The 18,642-nt window shown below is 46.8% G+C and overlaps 2 protein-coding genes across 2 annotated transcripts; both read right to left on the reverse strand.

Annotated features, from left to right (window-relative positions):
* Window positions 1–3,455: 3,455 nt before the first annotated feature.
* Window positions 3,456–4,114, reverse strand: LOC123097017 (protein BIG GRAIN 1-like; the record flags this gene model as incomplete). The annotated part of the gene is made up of 1 exon (XM_044518785.1): window positions 3,456–4,114. A coding segment is annotated over one exon (408 nt), but the record flags the coding sequence as incomplete, so codon positions are not given.
* A 796-nt stretch (window positions 4,115–4,910) lies between these two features.
* LOC123098283 (probable galacturonosyltransferase 14) lies at window positions 4,911–12,055 on the reverse strand. The gene is made up of 6 exons (XM_044520236.1): window positions 11,534–12,055; window positions 9,432–9,490; window positions 9,186–9,341; window positions 7,357–7,944; window positions 6,232–6,534; window positions 4,911–5,767 (listed from the first exon to the last, which is right to left on the reverse strand). The coding sequence occupies exons 1-6, from the start codon at window positions 11,847–11,849 to the stop codon at window positions 5,471–5,473; spliced, it is 1,719 nt and encodes a 572-aa protein (XP_044376171.1). The 5' UTR covers window positions 11,850–12,055; the 3' UTR covers window positions 4,911–5,470.
* Window positions 12,056–18,642: the final 6,587 nt, after the last annotated feature.

Here is an 18,642-nt window from a genome sequence, read left to right on the forward strand (position 1 = left end):
TGCCTGTGGCCACCCTCGCCCCCAGGCCGCTCCCGTGTGAGCTCCCTGGGCCGGGCCCGCCCGCCGTTGGCCGCCACTGGCCGCCGCTCCCCGTGCCCCGCTCCGGTGCCGCCCGCGCCGCCGCGGATGCGCCGCACCGGCCGCGTCCCGCGCCCGCTGGCCTTCGACGCGCCTGACTCCGGCCGCCCCTGGCCACTGGCACCCCCCTCCCCTTGCTCCGGCGCCCTGCTGTGGCCGCCGGCGCCCAGTCGGGTGCGCCCCTGCCGGCCACGCCCGCAGCGCCCATTCGGGCGCCCGCACGCCCATGTGCCCGCTTAGGCCCCAGGTGCCACTGACCCCTGGGCCCGAACCCCTCTGGGCCACTGCCGAACGGGGCCCACGCCCTAGAACGAATTAAAAAAATGATTTAAAAAAATAAAAATAATAATAATAATAAATAATAAAATTAATTAATTAAGATAATTAATTAACTTATTTAATCATGTTAATATTAATTAATTAAAGTTAATTGATCCTAATGAATTAATCTAATTAACCTGTTAGTTTAATTAAACAGAATTAGTTTAATTAAACCCTAATTAACCTAACAGAGTATGACACGTGGGTCCCACTGGACCCACACGACAGTTTGACCCAGTCAACCCCTGTTGACTGCTGACGTCAGCATGACATCATGCTGATGTCATAAATCCATTTTCGAATTAATTTAAATAATTAGTTAAATTCCAGAAATTAATAAAATCTTTAGAAAATCATATCTTTTAATCCGTAACTCGGATTAAAATATTTTCAACATGAAAGTTGCTCAGAACGACGAGACGAATCCGGATACGTAGTCCGTTCGTCCACCACACATCCCTAACCTATCGAACTCGCAACTTTCCCCTCCGGTCCGTCTGTCCGAAAACGCAAAACATCGGGAATACTTTCCCGGATGTTCCCCCCCCCCCTTCGTCGTACCACCTACTGTCGCGTTAGGACACACCTCGCACTGTTCATTGTCATGTCACGCATCGTCATGCTTATGATTGCATTGTATTTACTGTTTCTTCCCCCCTCTTCTCTCCAGTAGACTACGAGACCGACACTGCTGCTACCCAGTTCGACTACGGAGTTGACGACCCCTCCTACTTGCCAGAGCAACCAGGCAAGCCCCCCCCCCTTGATCACCAGATATCGCCTATTCTTCTCTATACTGCTTGCATTAGAGTAGTGTAGCATGTTACTGCTTTCCGATATCCTATCCTGATGCATAGCCTATCCTTGCTACTACTGTTGTTACCTTTACCTGCAATCCTACATGCTTAGTATAGGATGCTAGTTTTCCATCAGTGGCCCTACATTCTTGTCCGTCTGCTGTGCTATACTATCGGGCCGTGGTCACCTGGGCGGTGATCACGGGTATATACTTATATATTATATACATGACACATGTGATGACTAAAGTCGGGTCGGCTCGTAGGAGTACCCGCAAGTGGATCTTTGTGGCGGAGCGACAGGGAAGGTTGAGACCGCCTAGGTGAGAGGTGGGCCTGGCCCTGGTCGGCGTTCGCGGATACTTAACACGCTTAACGAGATCTTGGTATTTGATCTGAGTCTGGCCATTTGGTCTATACGCACTAGCCATCTACGCGGGAGTAGTTATGGGTATCCCGGCGTCGTGGTATCAGTCGAAGCTCTTTTGACGTCAGCGACGGAGCGGCGCGCGCCGGATTGGACTGGAACGCCACTAGGCTAGGTCTGCTTCCGGCCGCCCTCGCAACGTGCAGGTGTGCATAGGGCGATGGGCCCAGACCCCTGCGCGCATAGGTTTAGACCGGCGTGTTGACCTCTCGGTTGAGCCTAGGTGGGGCTGCGACGCGTTGATCTTACGAGGCCGGGCATGACCCAGAAAAGTGTGTCCGGCCAAATGGGATCGAGCATGTTGGGTTATGTGGTGCACCCCTACAGGGAAGTTTATCTATTCGAATAGCCGTGTCCCTCGGTAAAAGGACGACCCGGAGTTGTACCTTGACCTTATGACAACTAGAACTGGATACTGAATAAAATACACCCTTCCAAGTGTCAGATATAACCCGGTGATCGCTCTCTAACAGGGCGACGAGGAGGGGATCGCCGGGTAGGATTTATGCTATGCGATGCTACTTGGAGGACTTCAATCTACTCTCTTCTACATGCTGCAAGATGGAGATGGCCAGAAGCGTAGTCTTCGACAGGACTAGCTATCCCCCTTTTATTCTGGCATTCTGCAGTTCAGTCCACTGATATGCCCCTTTACACATATACCCATGCATATGTAGTGTAGCTCCTTGCTTGCGAGTACTTTGGATGAGTACTCACGGTTGCTTTTCTCCCTCTTTTCCCCCTTCTATACCTGATTGTCGTAACCAGATGCCGGAGTCCAGGAGCTAGAGATCCCGAGGATGATTCTACATGGAGTTCGGCTTCGAGGAGTAGTTAGGAGGTCCCAGGCAGGAGGCCTTGCCTTTTCGATCGTTGCTACTTTTGTGCTAGCCTTCTTAAGGCAAACTTGTTTAACTTATGTCTGTACTCAGATATTGTTGCTTCCGCTGACTCGTCTGTGATCGAGCACTTGTATTCGAGCCCTCGAGGCCCCTGGCTTGTATTACGATGCTTGTATGACTTATTTATGTTTTAGAGTTGTGTTGTGATATCTTCCCGTGAGTCCCTGACCTTGATCGTACACATTTGCGTGCATGATTAGTGTACGGTCAAATCGGGGGCGTCACAGATATCCACCTTGCAAAAGCGTCTCCAATATGCGCTTCTATCCTTGGTGGGACCTTCAAGTTCCTTTAGGATAAGGTCGCATATTGGGCGTGACAGCAGCCCAGGGGAGGCTGCCCCCTCAGGAGGTCTTGGCGTCGTCCGCCTCGCGAGGGTCCTGTCTTGATGGTCTTGCAGATGGGCCGTACCAAGCCGTCGAGATGGAGCCACTCCGTGGGCCGCATGCAGGCAAGTCTGGGTACCCTGGTTCCCAAAACGCCGACAGTAACCCCGGGGCCCCAAGGCACGCTCGAACTTGGCTTCGAGGCAAAGCCAAAGACAAGGGCGAAGCGCCATGGGCCCTAATCGCCTGCGGGCCAAGCTGATGCGTGGCGCCCGATGGGACGTGAGCGTCTCCACTTCCCCATGCTGCCTCGGCTCTTAACACTAGCGAGAGGTGGGGTAGGGGTGCAAGCGGGCATCCCGTATAGTCCCGTATAACTAGGAAATTAGTTCAAACTAAGCTAAATCCCAGCTGAAAAGTTATAACTAAGATGATTGATTTTTACTGTGGAGTGGAGCGTATCGGTCGCCGCACTGCACCCCTAGGGGAGAGGGAGAGAGAGGGAGAGGGGAGGGAGGAAGAGAGGACCACTTGGGGGTGACGGTTGTGGGCGTGGCAAGGCGGTGGTTTCAGTTCGAGTGGGCGGTGAAAAGATGTTCTCGATTCAAGGATGTAAGAGCAACTCCAACGCAGCGACCCAGATCATCCGCCTGCATCCATTTGCGTGCGCACGGGTAAAAGACAACGCCCAACGCACAGACCCATTTCTATTTCTTGTTTATTTTGTTTTCGCGAAGACCCATTTTCGTCCCAAATTTAGGACACATTGGGTCGAAAGCGGACGCTTTTCTGCGTCCCCTCATCCGTGTGTGTCCGGGCCTGGCCCCCCTATCATCCACCCATCCGTGTGTCATTTTATTCGCTGGCCCGCTGGTCGCTGCCGCAGGTCGCCGCCGCCGCACCGCGGAACCTCGTCGCCTCCGGAGTTCCCTGCGCGGCCCAGGCGGCCTCCGCCGCCTCCACTGCGATCCACTGCCACGAAGAAGAGAACCCGACCGCCGTAGCTCTCGGGCGCCTGGCCGCCACGCCGCTCGCGGCGCTCGCGCGCCCGGCCGTGCCCGCCCTCTCCCAGCGCGCATCGGGGGATGCCGGCTTGCGGAGGTCCCTGAGCGCACGGATCGAGGCCCCCGCCGGCTTCTTGGTCTTCTTCTCTGGCGTGGGGACGATGGTGCAGATAGGGCGCAGGCGGCGTTGGTTGGACGACTCGGCCTCAGAAGAGGAGAAGCCGCGGGTGCTAGCGCGCACGCACGGTAGCTCGTCAGGGGCAGGTCAGACGTAGGTCGGACATTCATCGGATACTGATCAGACGCAGGTCGGACGCTCGTTGCTGGCCGCGTGCGTGCGTGCATGCACAATCGCCGTGGCCTTCGCTCGCCCGGCTCGCCGTGTCGTTCGCTCGCCGTGGCCACGCCTGCCCCGCTCGCATCGCTCGCTTTGCCGCGCTAGTCATGGCCGCGCTCGCCCCGCTCGTGGACTTCCTCCAGTTCACGGACTCGCCCCGCCGCGCTCGCCGCAGCGCGCTGCGCTTCTCTACCGCGCGGCAGCAAGAGCCCACCATGGCTAGGGAGGAGCTGCTCGCCTGCTGCCGCTGCCGGCCTCGACCAAGTTGCAGCGCCCACGTGGCGGCAGCCCGGGCGGCGACGATGGCCATGGAGGCCAAGTTGTAGCGCCCACGTGGCGGCAGTCCACGCAGCGACTGTGGCCATGGATGCAGCTGGAGTTGCCCTTCGAGGACCTCCGTGCTCCGCGGCATCCTCCTGCACGCCCGCCTCTGTGCCTCCTAGGCGTTTGATGAAATGCCGGAAAGCGGACATCTCACAACTGCGGCAGCATCGTTGGGTGCATATACCGACCCAAATCAAAAAGTAGACAAAAGTACCCGCTAGGGCGACCCAAACAGATAAAAAGCGAACAAAACGCATGTCCATTTGGGTCAGCCGGTTGGAGTTGCTCTAACATCAGCTCGAGTAGAGTTGCAGTTGCTCTAACATCAGCTCGAGTAGGTGTTTGCTTCCCCTCAAACAAAACAAAAAACATAGGTGTTGCGACGACTCCTAACTTCAAAGAATTAATATCTGCACATTCCTCAGTTGTAACAATATCCTGTAGGTACACACAGCAATGGCATATCTACTACAGTCTTCTCCAACCTCTACCAGAACGATCACAAAACTAGCAGAACAAAATTTCAAGAAGGAAAAAAGAATAGATGGAGGAAAAATAAACATTATAAACTGTCACGACCTTAGCTGCCTCCTTTCTTCACCGTGATAAATCCATGTTCCATTTGCTAAACCATCCGCTGCATTATTCTCCGATAATGGATCAGCCCAATCCCAGAGGAAGAGACCTCACCAAGCTACCCTTGATAGTTAAGACTATCCAAAAGAATGACCAACCAATATGATACAGATGAAAAGAATCGTGTGCCCATATGATACAGATCAAAGTATCGAGGTATCTGCAACTCGGTTGGTGCAGGGGCGTGTCAGAGATATATGTATGTGTTCACTGATGATTGCTTTCCTCCTTCAACAGCAATCCACCTCTCCAGTAAGCAAATGAATGGCGGGGCTATGCCCCCTCAGTTCAGTGTGTCTACACCATTTCCCAAAGTCCTTATCTGTCGTATAGGGGCTCCAAAATATGGCAGTTTCTAATGAAGTCGTTGGAGTAATTTACGTGCTTGGTCCAAAACGGTTGCAAGTTTTTAAAAGCAATGTCTAGCCATGGCTTGCACTGACCATTGTAGTGGATCACTGCAGCCTTCTTAACACTTTCTATGTCCGTGCTTTCTTGGTATCCTAAGCCAAGCATGTGCCAAGATGGGTCGATACCATGGACATGACCCCTGAATGCTATAAGCGCAGGTGGTAAAGTACCGAATTTCCAGAGAGTAAGACCGGCTTTTAGATTCTGCAAAAAAAAATGGAACAATTATGAAGATGAACAACAGTGCCAACAACTATAGCATGTATTAGCATCACAAAGTTTAAGCTTGAAACAATAGCTGTGAGTAACCATTCTTCATACCCAAGTGACATTTGATATAGGCAAGTGTTTCACTCTATGTATGGAGGAGTGAAGACAACACAGGATTGCAGATACGGAAATAAAATCTTCATTATTTCTTTAACAGTTATACAGCAGATGTTAAAATCAAGTACTTCATATAGAATTTGGAACACTAGACAGCACAAATGTGACATAAAACATGACTGAAGCCTGAACATTTTCAAGTTGGAAATGACATGACTAAACTATGCAGCACAAATTATAGATGTGTGGTTCTTCAAAGCATCAATTTATTCATATATAAGATTGTACCTTAAGTTGACTGATTAAACTTAGGAGATTTTTGCAGGGTTAAAATGTGTTACCTCCTTCAACCAGAAATGGTATGTATCCCTAATATTTGTCTTCCTCCAAGCTTCCAGATCAAAGATATTCATCCCATATGCCCATGCACATTCATCTGGGTCAAGACTTCGATCTATAACAGGGTGAGAGAAGTTGAAATATGTCCTGAAGCGCTTAGACATCACCCAATTATCTTCACCTCTGCATGTCTCCACAGCGCCATTAACCTTCCCTTCAAGATCAATCTCCCAAAGAGGAGATAAATCACGCTGAACAACAATGTCATCATCAAGGAAGACCACCTTGTTGAGGCTTGGAAAGAGCTGGTTTAATGAGAACAGCATTAGGTTTAGGAATTGTGAGAATCACAACAGACCATCAGCCATGACCTTACAAGCAAAAACAGTATCGACACAAGTAAAGAATATATACCAGAATTGGACAAAAAGATAACAGCATCTAGAAGAGGAGAGGGTGGCACATTTTAGCAGCAAGCAGAATGAATGTGGCAATCGTACATGAAGAACACAAATGCACCTTTTCGTCTTAGTATCATATAGAAAGAAAATCAAACATGGATATTAACAGTGAGATGGGTGGTTGGATATCTATCTTGGCAGGTTTCAGCATTCATCAACTTGGTATACGTGGATAGACCATATCTTTACGTAGTTGCCATAAATGTCATATTAAGCAATTTTCCATGCTTGAACACATTTTAATGCTATTTTGGCAAACCCCTGATGCCACAAAAGGAACCGATAAGGAAATTTAATTCACATTGGCTGCATAACCTAGATCCGAGCATATTATTACATATGATTTTATTTGAGTTTGCCCCAACCATCAATCTAGTGATACATTTTCACATCATTGTTCTATTGTGAAAGAATGCTAGCAGGCAACAAAGTGAACTCAATAAGAAAGAAGGTGCCTCTAAGGTAACCACTAATAATAAGTTGTTGAAATGTGCCATGGCATGACATTAATCTTATCATGATCATGGAATGTACTAGTTGTAAACATACTACTTGAAAGCTATACACTTGCAGTCTTGCACGACAATCCGAAACATTTGACACAAAGAACAGCCACTTGTAATAGATAGAAAGCAAAGGAAGAGAACATTTCTGATCAAAAGGCACCTCAGGCAAATAGATGCGCAGATGGTTAAGCAGGGATATGTATTTGGGGCTTCGGGCCTGCAGCTTGGAAGCAAGCACCCTTGGGTTGTCACTTGCACTGGAAACTGTTCCATGATCTCCATGATAGTGATTTCTGACTCCACGGTGGTTTTCTATAGCCTCTAGTACTGGGACATTCTCTCTGGTCAACCAGTCAAACTGATGAACACCTTTCACTTCAACTATTGCAGGTGATACAGAATTAAGGGCAAACCATGAATGCATCCCTGGATATGTTTTTTTATCAGTGATAACATGGAAGACTACTTTCTCAGGTACCGAGGAAGACCGTACAGTTGAGCTGACAACGACTGAAGCAGCAAGGATGTTATCACTAGCAAGAATATAATGCTGGAAGGAATTATCAGAAAGCAACGGTAACAGTTCAGGTGGTGGCAACTGTTTCCTTGCATGAGCATTTGAGGAGTATTCATCGGTAAGGCGCAGAGACAGGCAATGAATGCCTTTGGGAATAGCAGTTGAAGCATAATGTTTATACAGCTGTTCTGCGAGCCTTGACCTCTTTACCTCCTTATCCATGTTTTTCATCTGCAAAGAAGCGCATGACTAATTAAACATAGTTTGGAAACAAAATGCAAAGCTTTATAGCATATAGCAAACCAGGAATAATAGCCATGAACTAAGACAAATTGTGCCAGCAAGGACAAGTGCAGAATTCTACAAACCAGTATATAACAAATCAAGCTGGTAACATAAAATTGCAAAATGACCAGAACTGCAGAAACGCGTGCTCCAAAAATGGCAAGGTAAAAGGTAATTTAGTTGCAAGTCATGGTAAATTACATGAATCAGCTGCAAAACACCCCTAGTGAAATGTGAGTTAGATATACTTTTTCAAAAGATTACAAACAACAAAGAGCATATCATGCCTGCAATTTTTTAGAAACGATTTCTTGGTAAGTTGTGTAGATCACAGCATATGGTGATAGAGACTCCGTGTTCTCACACACAAGGGCAGAATTATCATGTAAAAATGCAGTTCAACCTACTAATTCTATGGCTATGTCCCAGATCACAGAAAGATATAAAAAAACTTTGCACAATCCAGAGTGACTGTTTCTTCCACTTAACAATATTTTGAGTTTCTTAGATTTTGCACAGAAACACATAGTACAAACCATATTGAAGACTACCCGTATCACAAAACAAATTCAGTTTGAGAAGTTAGCTGCTGAGGCACACGCCAAGTAGCAATACATGATTGTTTGGATCCAGTCTTCTGAAGGATTTAGAGAATGCAGTGCTTTCTCAAAAATACTTTAGTATCAGAAGTTTTGAGAGGTTTGGGTACAGCAGACATTCCTATCTCAAATTCGTCATGTTAAAAAAAACAATAACAGCCTCTTTTTTTATATAGTTAAAAAAGGCGGTGCCTCAATTCCTAGGTGATACTTTCCCTAACTAAGTTGTCCAACACAATTATGCAATGTAGAACATGGATCTGTAAAATTGTGTGCGAGCTAATTTTGGCAACACACATGCCAAAATTTCAAGTTTTACATATCTAATCATATAGCATGTAATTCTGCAAACAATAGAAGGGTATACCCAAAGATTAAATAAAATATAGCTCTAGAAATATAGAAATATGAGCTGGCTAAACAACAAAACAACTTAAAATAAAAACATGTGGTATTTTATACACAGTACATCAAAATTGTGGTTTTCAGATGCCATGGTCTTCGGATGCTTTAAAATCCAAGCCGGTGCAAATTTGAGCTTCAAATAATGCAACAGTACAGATTAAAGTAGCATTGTTAGTTTCATACCGTAGCCTTCAACCTGACAGCAAATGTCCTAGCATCGTAATGGTTATCCTTCATCTCCGAAAGAAACTCCCTGAATGATTCTGGTAACTTCTTATCGGAAGTGGATTCCTCATTGTTAACTTGATCAAAAATCCTATACAGGTCTTGCACCAGTCTCTGTTCCCAACAAGTAAAAAAATAAATACATATTCCCCTCTGCAAATCATGTTTTACCAACAGAAGAAGTCAGCGAGTTGAGTGTCTTACCGTAGAATCACCCCCCTGCCTACCAAGGAAACTAGGTCCTATTCGCCTCCCCAAGCAATCTGCAAATCAGGATTGCAACAGTTACACCAAATATGTGCAGCAAACTTGTACATGTAGAGCTCATAGAACAAGATAGCTAACCATAAGAAAAACATGACATCCAACAGAATACACATCTACAGCACCAAAATACCAACAACTCATGGACAAACACAATCTTCCTAGTGCCATATCAGCAGCTTGAGAAAAGCATATGCCTACATCCGAGCTAGAAAGCTTACACATCACAATCAAAACAAGGAGATCCTTTCCATACACAAAAACTAGCATATTCTTGGAGCCTATTGGCCAAGATCTCTGGCCACTACTACAGAGAAGCTCAAGAGCCAAAATGTGGAGCCTATTTGGCCAACATCAATAGTCACTGCTATAGAGAAGCTCAAGAGTCAAAATATGGTTTAGCACCCAGGCAAAATGTCTATCACCAAAGGCATCAGTGTGGTAAAGTGGTAACTTGACTTATCAAAATATGGGTTACATTTTTTAGGGCCAAACGGGTGAGCACTATTGCAAAAATCACAAAGTTAAAAGCAGGCATCTGGACCTATGCCATCTATCTCATCCTCCCAGTGGATGGTATATTCCGCATCTGTTTGGGATGGTACTAGGAGAATCTTTTTCATTTTCTAACCATGAAGCTGAACAGGGAGATAGATCCAACAAACCAACATTCAAGCTCTTATGAAGAAAAAAAACTCTCCACACAAGGCAGCGAACTGAAAGTCTCAGCAAAAAGAAATTAGACTTCAAATTCAAAATAAAACATCAAATAAAGTGATTACTTAGTCAGAACATGACCAGGGTTTGCTGAGAGACTGGGAGAGGAGAACTATCTAGTAACCCAAATTACAAATCTAATCAGGTCAGAGCAGATTGCGCAATAAGCCTGCTGCAAGGGACGCTTCAGTAAACACATTTAACTTCAATGGGCGATAGAGAGGGTTCAGCTAATCAGCAGAGAGGTGGACTGATATTAAGAGAAAGCTGATAGCATCTTTCAGGGTATCCTTTCTACTGCAATTTTGCAAAGAGTTCAAAACCAATTCCTTCGAAATCCAACAGTGCGTCTGACAGCGCTAAATCCAGCTCCCCAAGCTAACCCATCGATGGCTGAAAACTAGAGAATGAAGATCCTATATTTTGGCTAATAGCAGGCAATCATGCGGCCGAGATGAAAAAAATTAACTAAGCCGAAGCCTAATCATAATTCATAAACCCAAATCACTAACTCTCTTGGTTTCACTTCAAATCTCCAGAGGTAACGTCATCAAAACCTGACACCTGAATCTCTAACTCAGTAAGTTTGCTGAAAGGGTTGGAGAGGAGAACTACAAGGTAGCCTGAGTTAAGAATCTAATCAGGTCAGAGCAGAGTGCCAAATAAGCTTTCTGCAGGTGAATTGATCAACCAGGTGCATGAATAGCTCCCTGCCTTGGGAGTCCTCAGTTATCAATGAGAAGCAAAGAATTTGGGTAGGGTTCAGCTAATCAGCAAACAGTTGCAGCTTGTGGTATAATGATACGTAGGGAAAGCTGATAGCATTTTCCGGTGTGTCCTTTCTAATCCAGTTTTGCAAGATTTTCAAAAGCAAGGTAGAACTATTCCTTTCAAATCCAACAGTGTGACGGATTTCCAGCGCCCAAATCCAACCCAGTCGATGGTTCAAAACTAGGGAGTGACGATACTACATTTTGGCCAATAACAGAAAATCATGGGGCCGAGATCTGAAATTAAACTAAACCGAAAGCCTGATCATAAACCCGAATGACTAACTCTCTTGGTTTCACTCCGAAACACCAGAGGTAGATCAGGAAACCGGGCAAGCTGAATCCCCAGCTGAACAAGTGAGCCTATATCATCGAGGAACAAACAAACCACACGTTTTCAGCACGAAATCCACGCATGAGCCATCTCCATATTTCCACATTCCCACCGATACCGCCAAGACCGCACGGCCCAGGGCAGTGAGATCCAAGGTTCGCCGGCCCCCAAAAGCACCGAATCACTAGGCCGCGGGGGGAATCAATCGATCGTATCCTTACCGATGGAGGAGCACTTGGTCCCGCCGGCCTCGAGCGCCGGCACGGCGAGGAGGATGAAGGCGAAGGGCAGGAGGCAGCCGAGCGCGACGACGGCCGGGAAGGCGACGGCGCGGAGGTACCAGGCGGCGCCCCACCCCCCGCCCCCTCCGCCTGCCCCGCCGGCGCGGCGGGCCGCGGGCGGCGGCGCGAGCGGCGGCGCGAGCGGCGGCGGGGGCGGGGGCGGCTGCGGCGCGACGCGCACCTTCATGGAGTCGACGACGCCATTGCTGCTGGAGATGGTGATGCTGCGCATGCTCGGCGAGATCCGCAGCTGCATCCTCCACCTCCCCCGCCGACGGCGCCGACGAGGGGAGCTCCGACGACTCCGGCGGCCTAGGGTTCCGGCGACGTCGGCGAGGCGGTGGCATTGGGCAGAGACATGCTAATCGCACGGGCGGTACTAATAGCAGGGAGGGAGGCGAAAGGGAAAAAAACAGGGAATAATGCTGGTCGCGCGGCCCGTGCAAATACGAGCTGACCCGGGGGGCTATCAGCTAAAACTGGCTCGAGGGATTTGAGAATTTCCGGGAGGAGAGGCCAACGGAATATGGTGGTGGTGCGCGGCTAGGCGAGACGAGGCGAGACGAGGCTGGGCGTAATGGCGGGTTGCTTCTACTCGCCTTCCTCTTCCGGCTGCGACGCAGGGAGAGATGGGAACAGGGGAGAGGGATTTGTTTGGTTCCTCGGCTTCTGATCTTTTCTTTCTTATTATTAATAATAAAAACGGTGAATTTTTTTCGAGAAACTTTCGATCTATTCATTTTTTAATCATGTCAATACAATGAACATCAGAAGGAATAAAAATTACAAGCAGGTTCGTGGACCACCTAGCGATGACTACCAGCACCGGAGCGAGCCGAAAGCGCGCCGCCGCCATCGCCCTTTCCTTGACTGAGTCGGGCAAATATTATTGTAGTATACAGGTCGGAAGTCATCGTGCTAAGCCTCAATAGAACCAGCGCACCAGAGCAGTAACCATCGTCGATGAGGAAAGCCATAGATCAGATCAAACATGTAAACACTCAAACGAAGACCGGATCCAAATGGATCCACCAAATAACAGCACCGACCAAATCCCACGAGACCCGGCGGAAACACCTCCAGAGGCCCTCCGACGGAAACACTCAAACCATAACGTGGGAGACAGCCTAAGAGACGTCGCCGCCGTCACACGGCCCCAATCAAGACGTTGAAACTAACAATAATAAGAACGGGGTCCCTCTCATCGACGGGGGGCCAAGATCCTCCGCACCTTATGGTCCAGAGGCCATCGGAGATGGGGCTAACCGGCGACAACACCGACGGAAGGAGAAGGGGCTTTTCTTGTGAAGACGGAAATAGATACGCTTTAAGGATTGTATTATAATTTGGCTTAACCGGCTGCTTTGGTCATACTCCCTCTCTCTCAGTTTACAGGGCGTGCGCGTACTCCTAGGTTGTCAATTTGACCAACCTAATATAAGTCATATATTACAAAAAATATACCAATATAAACTTTAGATGTTCTATTTTCAAATGGTCTAATTTTTATGTTATATAATTTATATTAGTTTGGTAAAATTGGCAACCTAGGTATACGCGTAGAACTTGTAAACTAAGACGGAGGGAGTACTATAGATAACAAATATGTTTCTGTCTTCCCTAACGCACGATAAAACGCCAGTTCTCGTAGAATTGATCCCAAGCACACCGGGTAACAACTGTTAACTACTTATAAATCTCTGTCTTTATAGTTATACTTACTTATATTTATATTTATACTACTTAAAGAGAATATAAGGTTTCATGCTTCACCTTCTTTCCATCACCATTTCGTCCAGCATTCCCATTATTATAATCACTCATCTTTATTTACTATTTACCTTCTGAACCAATTTTATTTTAATTTACTTATAAACATTTATTTACACAATCTTATTAATATGGACAGATAAATCACAAGCTAACGTAACATAATATTTATACCCCGTTGAAACGCACGGGCGTTGTCTTAGTCTACAAAAATTACACATCAAAGATGAACACATTTTCAAAGCGTGCATTCATGGTGTGAATTGACATTTGGGGAGCTCGGGGCAGAAAAAGAAAAGCCATTACTTCAAAAAAATTGAACCTTTCTCGGAACTTTTTTTTTCAAAGCTCCTCCGATGCCCAATCAATGCACTCGGTTACAAAAATGTTGAAACTTTCTCAAAATGTTGCCTCTATTACTAAAAATCATCTAAAAGATCATTTCATATAACCACATACTTGACTAGCAAAATGTTAATGCATGTCACTAAAAAAAATTGTTGGCTTGGTATCTGAATGTTGTTTCCAATTATATTATTTCTTTCTATGCATAATTCATATTTTATTAGTTAAAATCATGATTAAATACGAGGGGGCTAGTAAACCAAGACAGGGGTAAGTATATAGTGGAGAGTTCAGACCGCAGTAAGGCAGGACACCAAGACTACCTTGAAAGTGCAATCTTGCCCTTACATCATGTTTTGATGTTGATAAAAATATACATCTAGGGAACTAACTATGTTTGTCAAGTAAATCTCAGGTGTTAGTCTCCGGTTCATCAGAATGTGTGAGGATCATGTGCATACGAAGTTGATTTTACCCAAAGTATACTCAAGCAAGAAGTATCAAAAAATTGCATCATTTGATTTCTTGAGTATAGGATCCCGCACTATTAAGAGGGGATCGATAGGGTTAGTGAAGGACTTGCTCAAGCCACAATAATTCCAAGCTTCAAAATCTTAGGGTCACACAAAAATATTTTGGTGCATATGTTCTGTTTTGCTCCCTTGCCGGATGTCCGGGCCGCACGTCGAATATCCGGCCCACTCGTCAGATGCCCGGCTCACTGCTATCCAGACACTAGTAGGCTTGCACGTTTTAGCCGGATGTCCGGGACTTCCAGCCACGCCGGATGTCCGGACTTTGCCCCGGATGTACGGCTCCCTGCTATCCAGACACTAGTAGGTTTGCACGTATTTGCCGGACGTCCGGGCTTCACCCCGGATGTCCAGGACTCCCAGCCACGCCGGATGTCCGGGCCTTGCCCCGAATGTCCAGGCCTTAATGTGTTGCCGGATGTCTGGGCTTTGCCCGGATGTCCGGCCCCTCTGCTTCATCCTCTGCTTTCTGCTTTACGCTTGTAGTGCTACACTAGGCTGGATGTCCGGCCTCTGCCCCAGATGTCCGGCCTATCCTATCATTTGCACTACAACGGTCACTTTTGCTCACACACTATATATAGCCCTCTTCCCCCACGGGAAAGGGTTGACCATTCACTTTGAGCAAACCCTAGAACACATTTCACTCCCTCTCTCTCACCCTTCCACACCAAATCTTAGATCCCCAAGGGATTTGAGAGCATTTGAGAGAAGTCGTCCGTCCAAGTGATAGATCCACTCCTTCCCCTTCTTTGCACCAAAGGAATTCGTGATTTGAGCAAGTCTTGAGCTTTTCCCCATCGTTCTTGTTACTCTTGGAGGTTGGAGACTCCTAGGCGGTAGGAGTCATTCGAAGAGGAATCGTTCATTGTGATTACCCCCGAAAAGTTTGTGAGGGTTTGGAGACCACCCCAAGGTCTACCACTAGTGGTTGAGAAATGCCTTCGTGGTGTTTTCTCAAAGGGAGAATAGGGTGAGCCTTCGTGGTGTTGGTGTGCCTTCGTGGTAACATCCACCTCTCTAACGGTGACGTAGCTTCCCTCTAAGGAAGTGAACATCGGCATACATCCTCGTCTCTCGGAGTTGCGATTATTCCTAACCCTAACTTCCTACTTGTGGTTACTTGTCTCTTAGTCTTTACTTATATCATATTGTGCTTGCTTACTCTCCTCTAGTGTTACTTGTTTACCTTGGTTAGCTCATCGCATCACACTTGCAATTGTTAGGCTCAACTTCATATTCCGCATTATTACCTAAAATTGCTAAGTAACAATTAAAATTTGTAACTGTACCTATTCCCCTCCTCTAGGTTCATCTCGATCCTTTCAATTGGTATTAGAGCCTCGTGCTCTATTCTTGTGGCTTAACCGCCCTATAGCGAGATGAACCCCGATGGGACTCCCCTTGTTGCAGATCCGAAGGATAAGGGCGCGGCTTCCACGGAAGGCACGTCCTTCACTTCTAAGGATCTGGAACGGGCGCTTGCTAAGCAAAAGGAGGAGCATGATGCTTCTCTTGAGGCCTTGGTCCAAATGATACTAGCCACCTTGACCCCGATGCTTGCACCACTTTCTGGTGGTGCGGTGATGCGGAGCATCCTATGGCCATCCCCATGGACCTACCATCGTCTCACCAAGTGCCAAGAGGACCTATGACACGAGCACGAGCTAGAGCTCTCGAGGCTGAGTTGACTTCTTTCCTTAGTGATATCTCATACCATCCTCTCGAGACATGGCTACTACCTGTCAGGACCGATTTTCCAATAAAACATTTATTGAGAAACCGACCCTTATATCAAACCAGTATAGAAGAATCCTTCTTATTGGTGGACAAATCCTTGATACAGAAATCCAGAAGTACTAAATATTATACAAGGTTGAGCTGAGGTTGCTCAACAATTTATTACAAGCACGCCGATATAATACATAAGGGCGGATATGACACAAGGAGTATGGTGGCATAACTACTAACTTGTAATAAAAGTGGTGGTGGATATGTCACAGCGAAATGGGTGACAAGACTCCTAAATTTTACAGCTCATCGAGCGCCGGAGTGAGGGTCGATGATTTTATTGGTGTAGCGGAAGCGTATATAACACAAGTGACCAATTCCAGGATCGCACGGAACTGACTGGGACTCCTCTAGGCGTCGGACTCGCTATCGAACTCTTCATCCATAAGATCGCCTTCGTCAATATCGGGCCAAATCAACAAGCCAGGTGAGTACTTTGAATGTACTCGCAAGACAGTTTGGACATAAGATATAATAAATGCAAACATGATGCACATGAGCAGATTGGTAATGCGCACTCAGATAATAAATTGCACTGCACGATAAATAAAAAGGAAGTCAGGCGGTAGTCCTCCCGAAATCCCAATAAAATAGCTGAAGACCGATCGGGTGTCTGAAGCGACGCCTCAAAAGGTAAAATAAATTACCAATGCCGCAGTCGGGCGTCAGAGCGACACCACATAAAGGGCTCATATTGAAATATAAACGACAGTGCGTGCCACAGTCGGACGTCTAAGCGACATCTCGAAAAGGGCTTATATCAAAAGTAAATAGCAAGAATGCCACAGTCGGACGTCTGAGCGACATCACATAAAGGGCTTATATCAAAGTAAATAACAAGAGTGCCACAGTCGGACGTCTGAGCGACATCACATAAAGGGCTTATATCAAAAGTAAATAACAAGAGTGCCACAATCGGACGTCTGAGCGGCATCACATAAAGGGCTTATATCAAAAGTAAATAACAAGAGTGCCACAGTCGGACGTCTGAGCGACATCACATAAATGGCTTATATCAAAAGTAAATAACAAGAGTGCCACAGTCGGACGTCTGAGCGACATCACATAAAGGGCTTATATTTCATTATTCGAATTCAAGTAGCTCATGAATTTAAATCATCTCAAGGGAATACTCATGTATGTAATAATAAACTGGTTAGTCCATCCATAGGAATAACATTCAGCCGGGTTTACCATTCATGTTTATTCACCGGGGATTTTCACGGAGACTGACACAGAGACTAACGCTGAGACGGACGTTGAGACTGATACTGATACTGATATGGATATGTTGACCAAGATCCTTGACCATGGACACGGTTACTCGGATGGGTTTTGACTCTGCAGAGTTTGTACTCTTTAACCACAGCCAACGGATTTCAGTAGTCACAAAGGACTAGTTCCGTTTACGGTATTTTAGGAGAAACACATCTAACCAGTACACACCCATTCCACATTCCGCTGCCAGGGATCACCCTAGGCAACGTTCAAGAAAAACTTTAAGACGGGGAGGCCACAACCTCGAGTAGCATGGGATCAAATTTATATCGCGCGCTCTAAGGGGTGCCCCCCTCTCGGTCCCAACCGGAAACACCCATGCCCCCTGACCGGATGACGGGCTTTAATCCAGGGCCATGGAACCCTCATCACGGCCCCTCTATTTGGTGTGTACGAGGAAAGAGGTTTGCAACTTACTAAACCGTATTCTTTGCAGAAAACATGTGGCAGCACGAAAAGGGGACGGACGGTAACGTGGCTTGATCCACGTTAACACTGGAGTTTAACGGTTGACATAAGACTGGCATGCTTCAACAATACCATCTTACCACCTTTCATGTCACCACATGATCATGTTATCTCCCATCAAATGATCACATCAAGTTTCGAAGCATACTGGTAGTTGCCTTGCATGCAATATAACACTCACTGATGCTCATATAAACATGCCATGAACTAACTATTCAAGCAAACATGCAAAACACTCATCATATCAAAGGTTCAAACATGCTTGCCTGGTTCGGAGCAGTCGGTGTCTAGCTCAGTGAAGTTTGCGGCTCCGTCACCTCCTCCGGTATCTACGGTATAAAGAGAACGCGTACTAACGTAAATACCGAGTGTGCATAAAAGTTGTTCCAAATATTTTTCAAATAAATATGATAAAAAACTAGACAGAAAAATAAAGCTGACAGAAAAAGAATCAACTCAAAATCATCTTTTGTTTAAAAGTTATTAAGGTTTTAGTCCAGGGACCCATCTGTAATGAAACAGAAACTTTCCAGGGGCTAGTTCATAAAAAGGACAGAAAACGCCTCAGTTAGAAAACGTATTTTGCCCGAAGGCGTTTTCAGAAAACTTTTCGAAAAAGAGAAAAAACTGACGAGGGGGTCCCACCCGTCAGGTTTGAATTTCAAACAAAGCACACTGGCGCCCGAGGACCGCGGTGGCCGCCGGCGTCGATCCCCGGCGAGGTAGGGGAAGTGGTTGGTACCTACAGACTCATGATGCTCTTCCGCACCTGTGGGTGGTGGAGTTGGTCGTCGGCGAGCACCACGTCGACGGCGGCCTCTACTCCGGCGGACGGTGGTTCGGGTGGTGATGGATCTCGCCGAG

This window comes from Triticum aestivum, chromosome 4D, assembly GCF_018294505.1.
Source record: "Triticum aestivum cultivar Chinese Spring chromosome 4D, IWGSC CS RefSeq v2.1, whole genome shotgun sequence".
NCBI classification, from domain to species: domain Eukaryota; kingdom Viridiplantae; phylum Streptophyta; class Magnoliopsida; order Poales; family Poaceae; genus Triticum; species Triticum aestivum.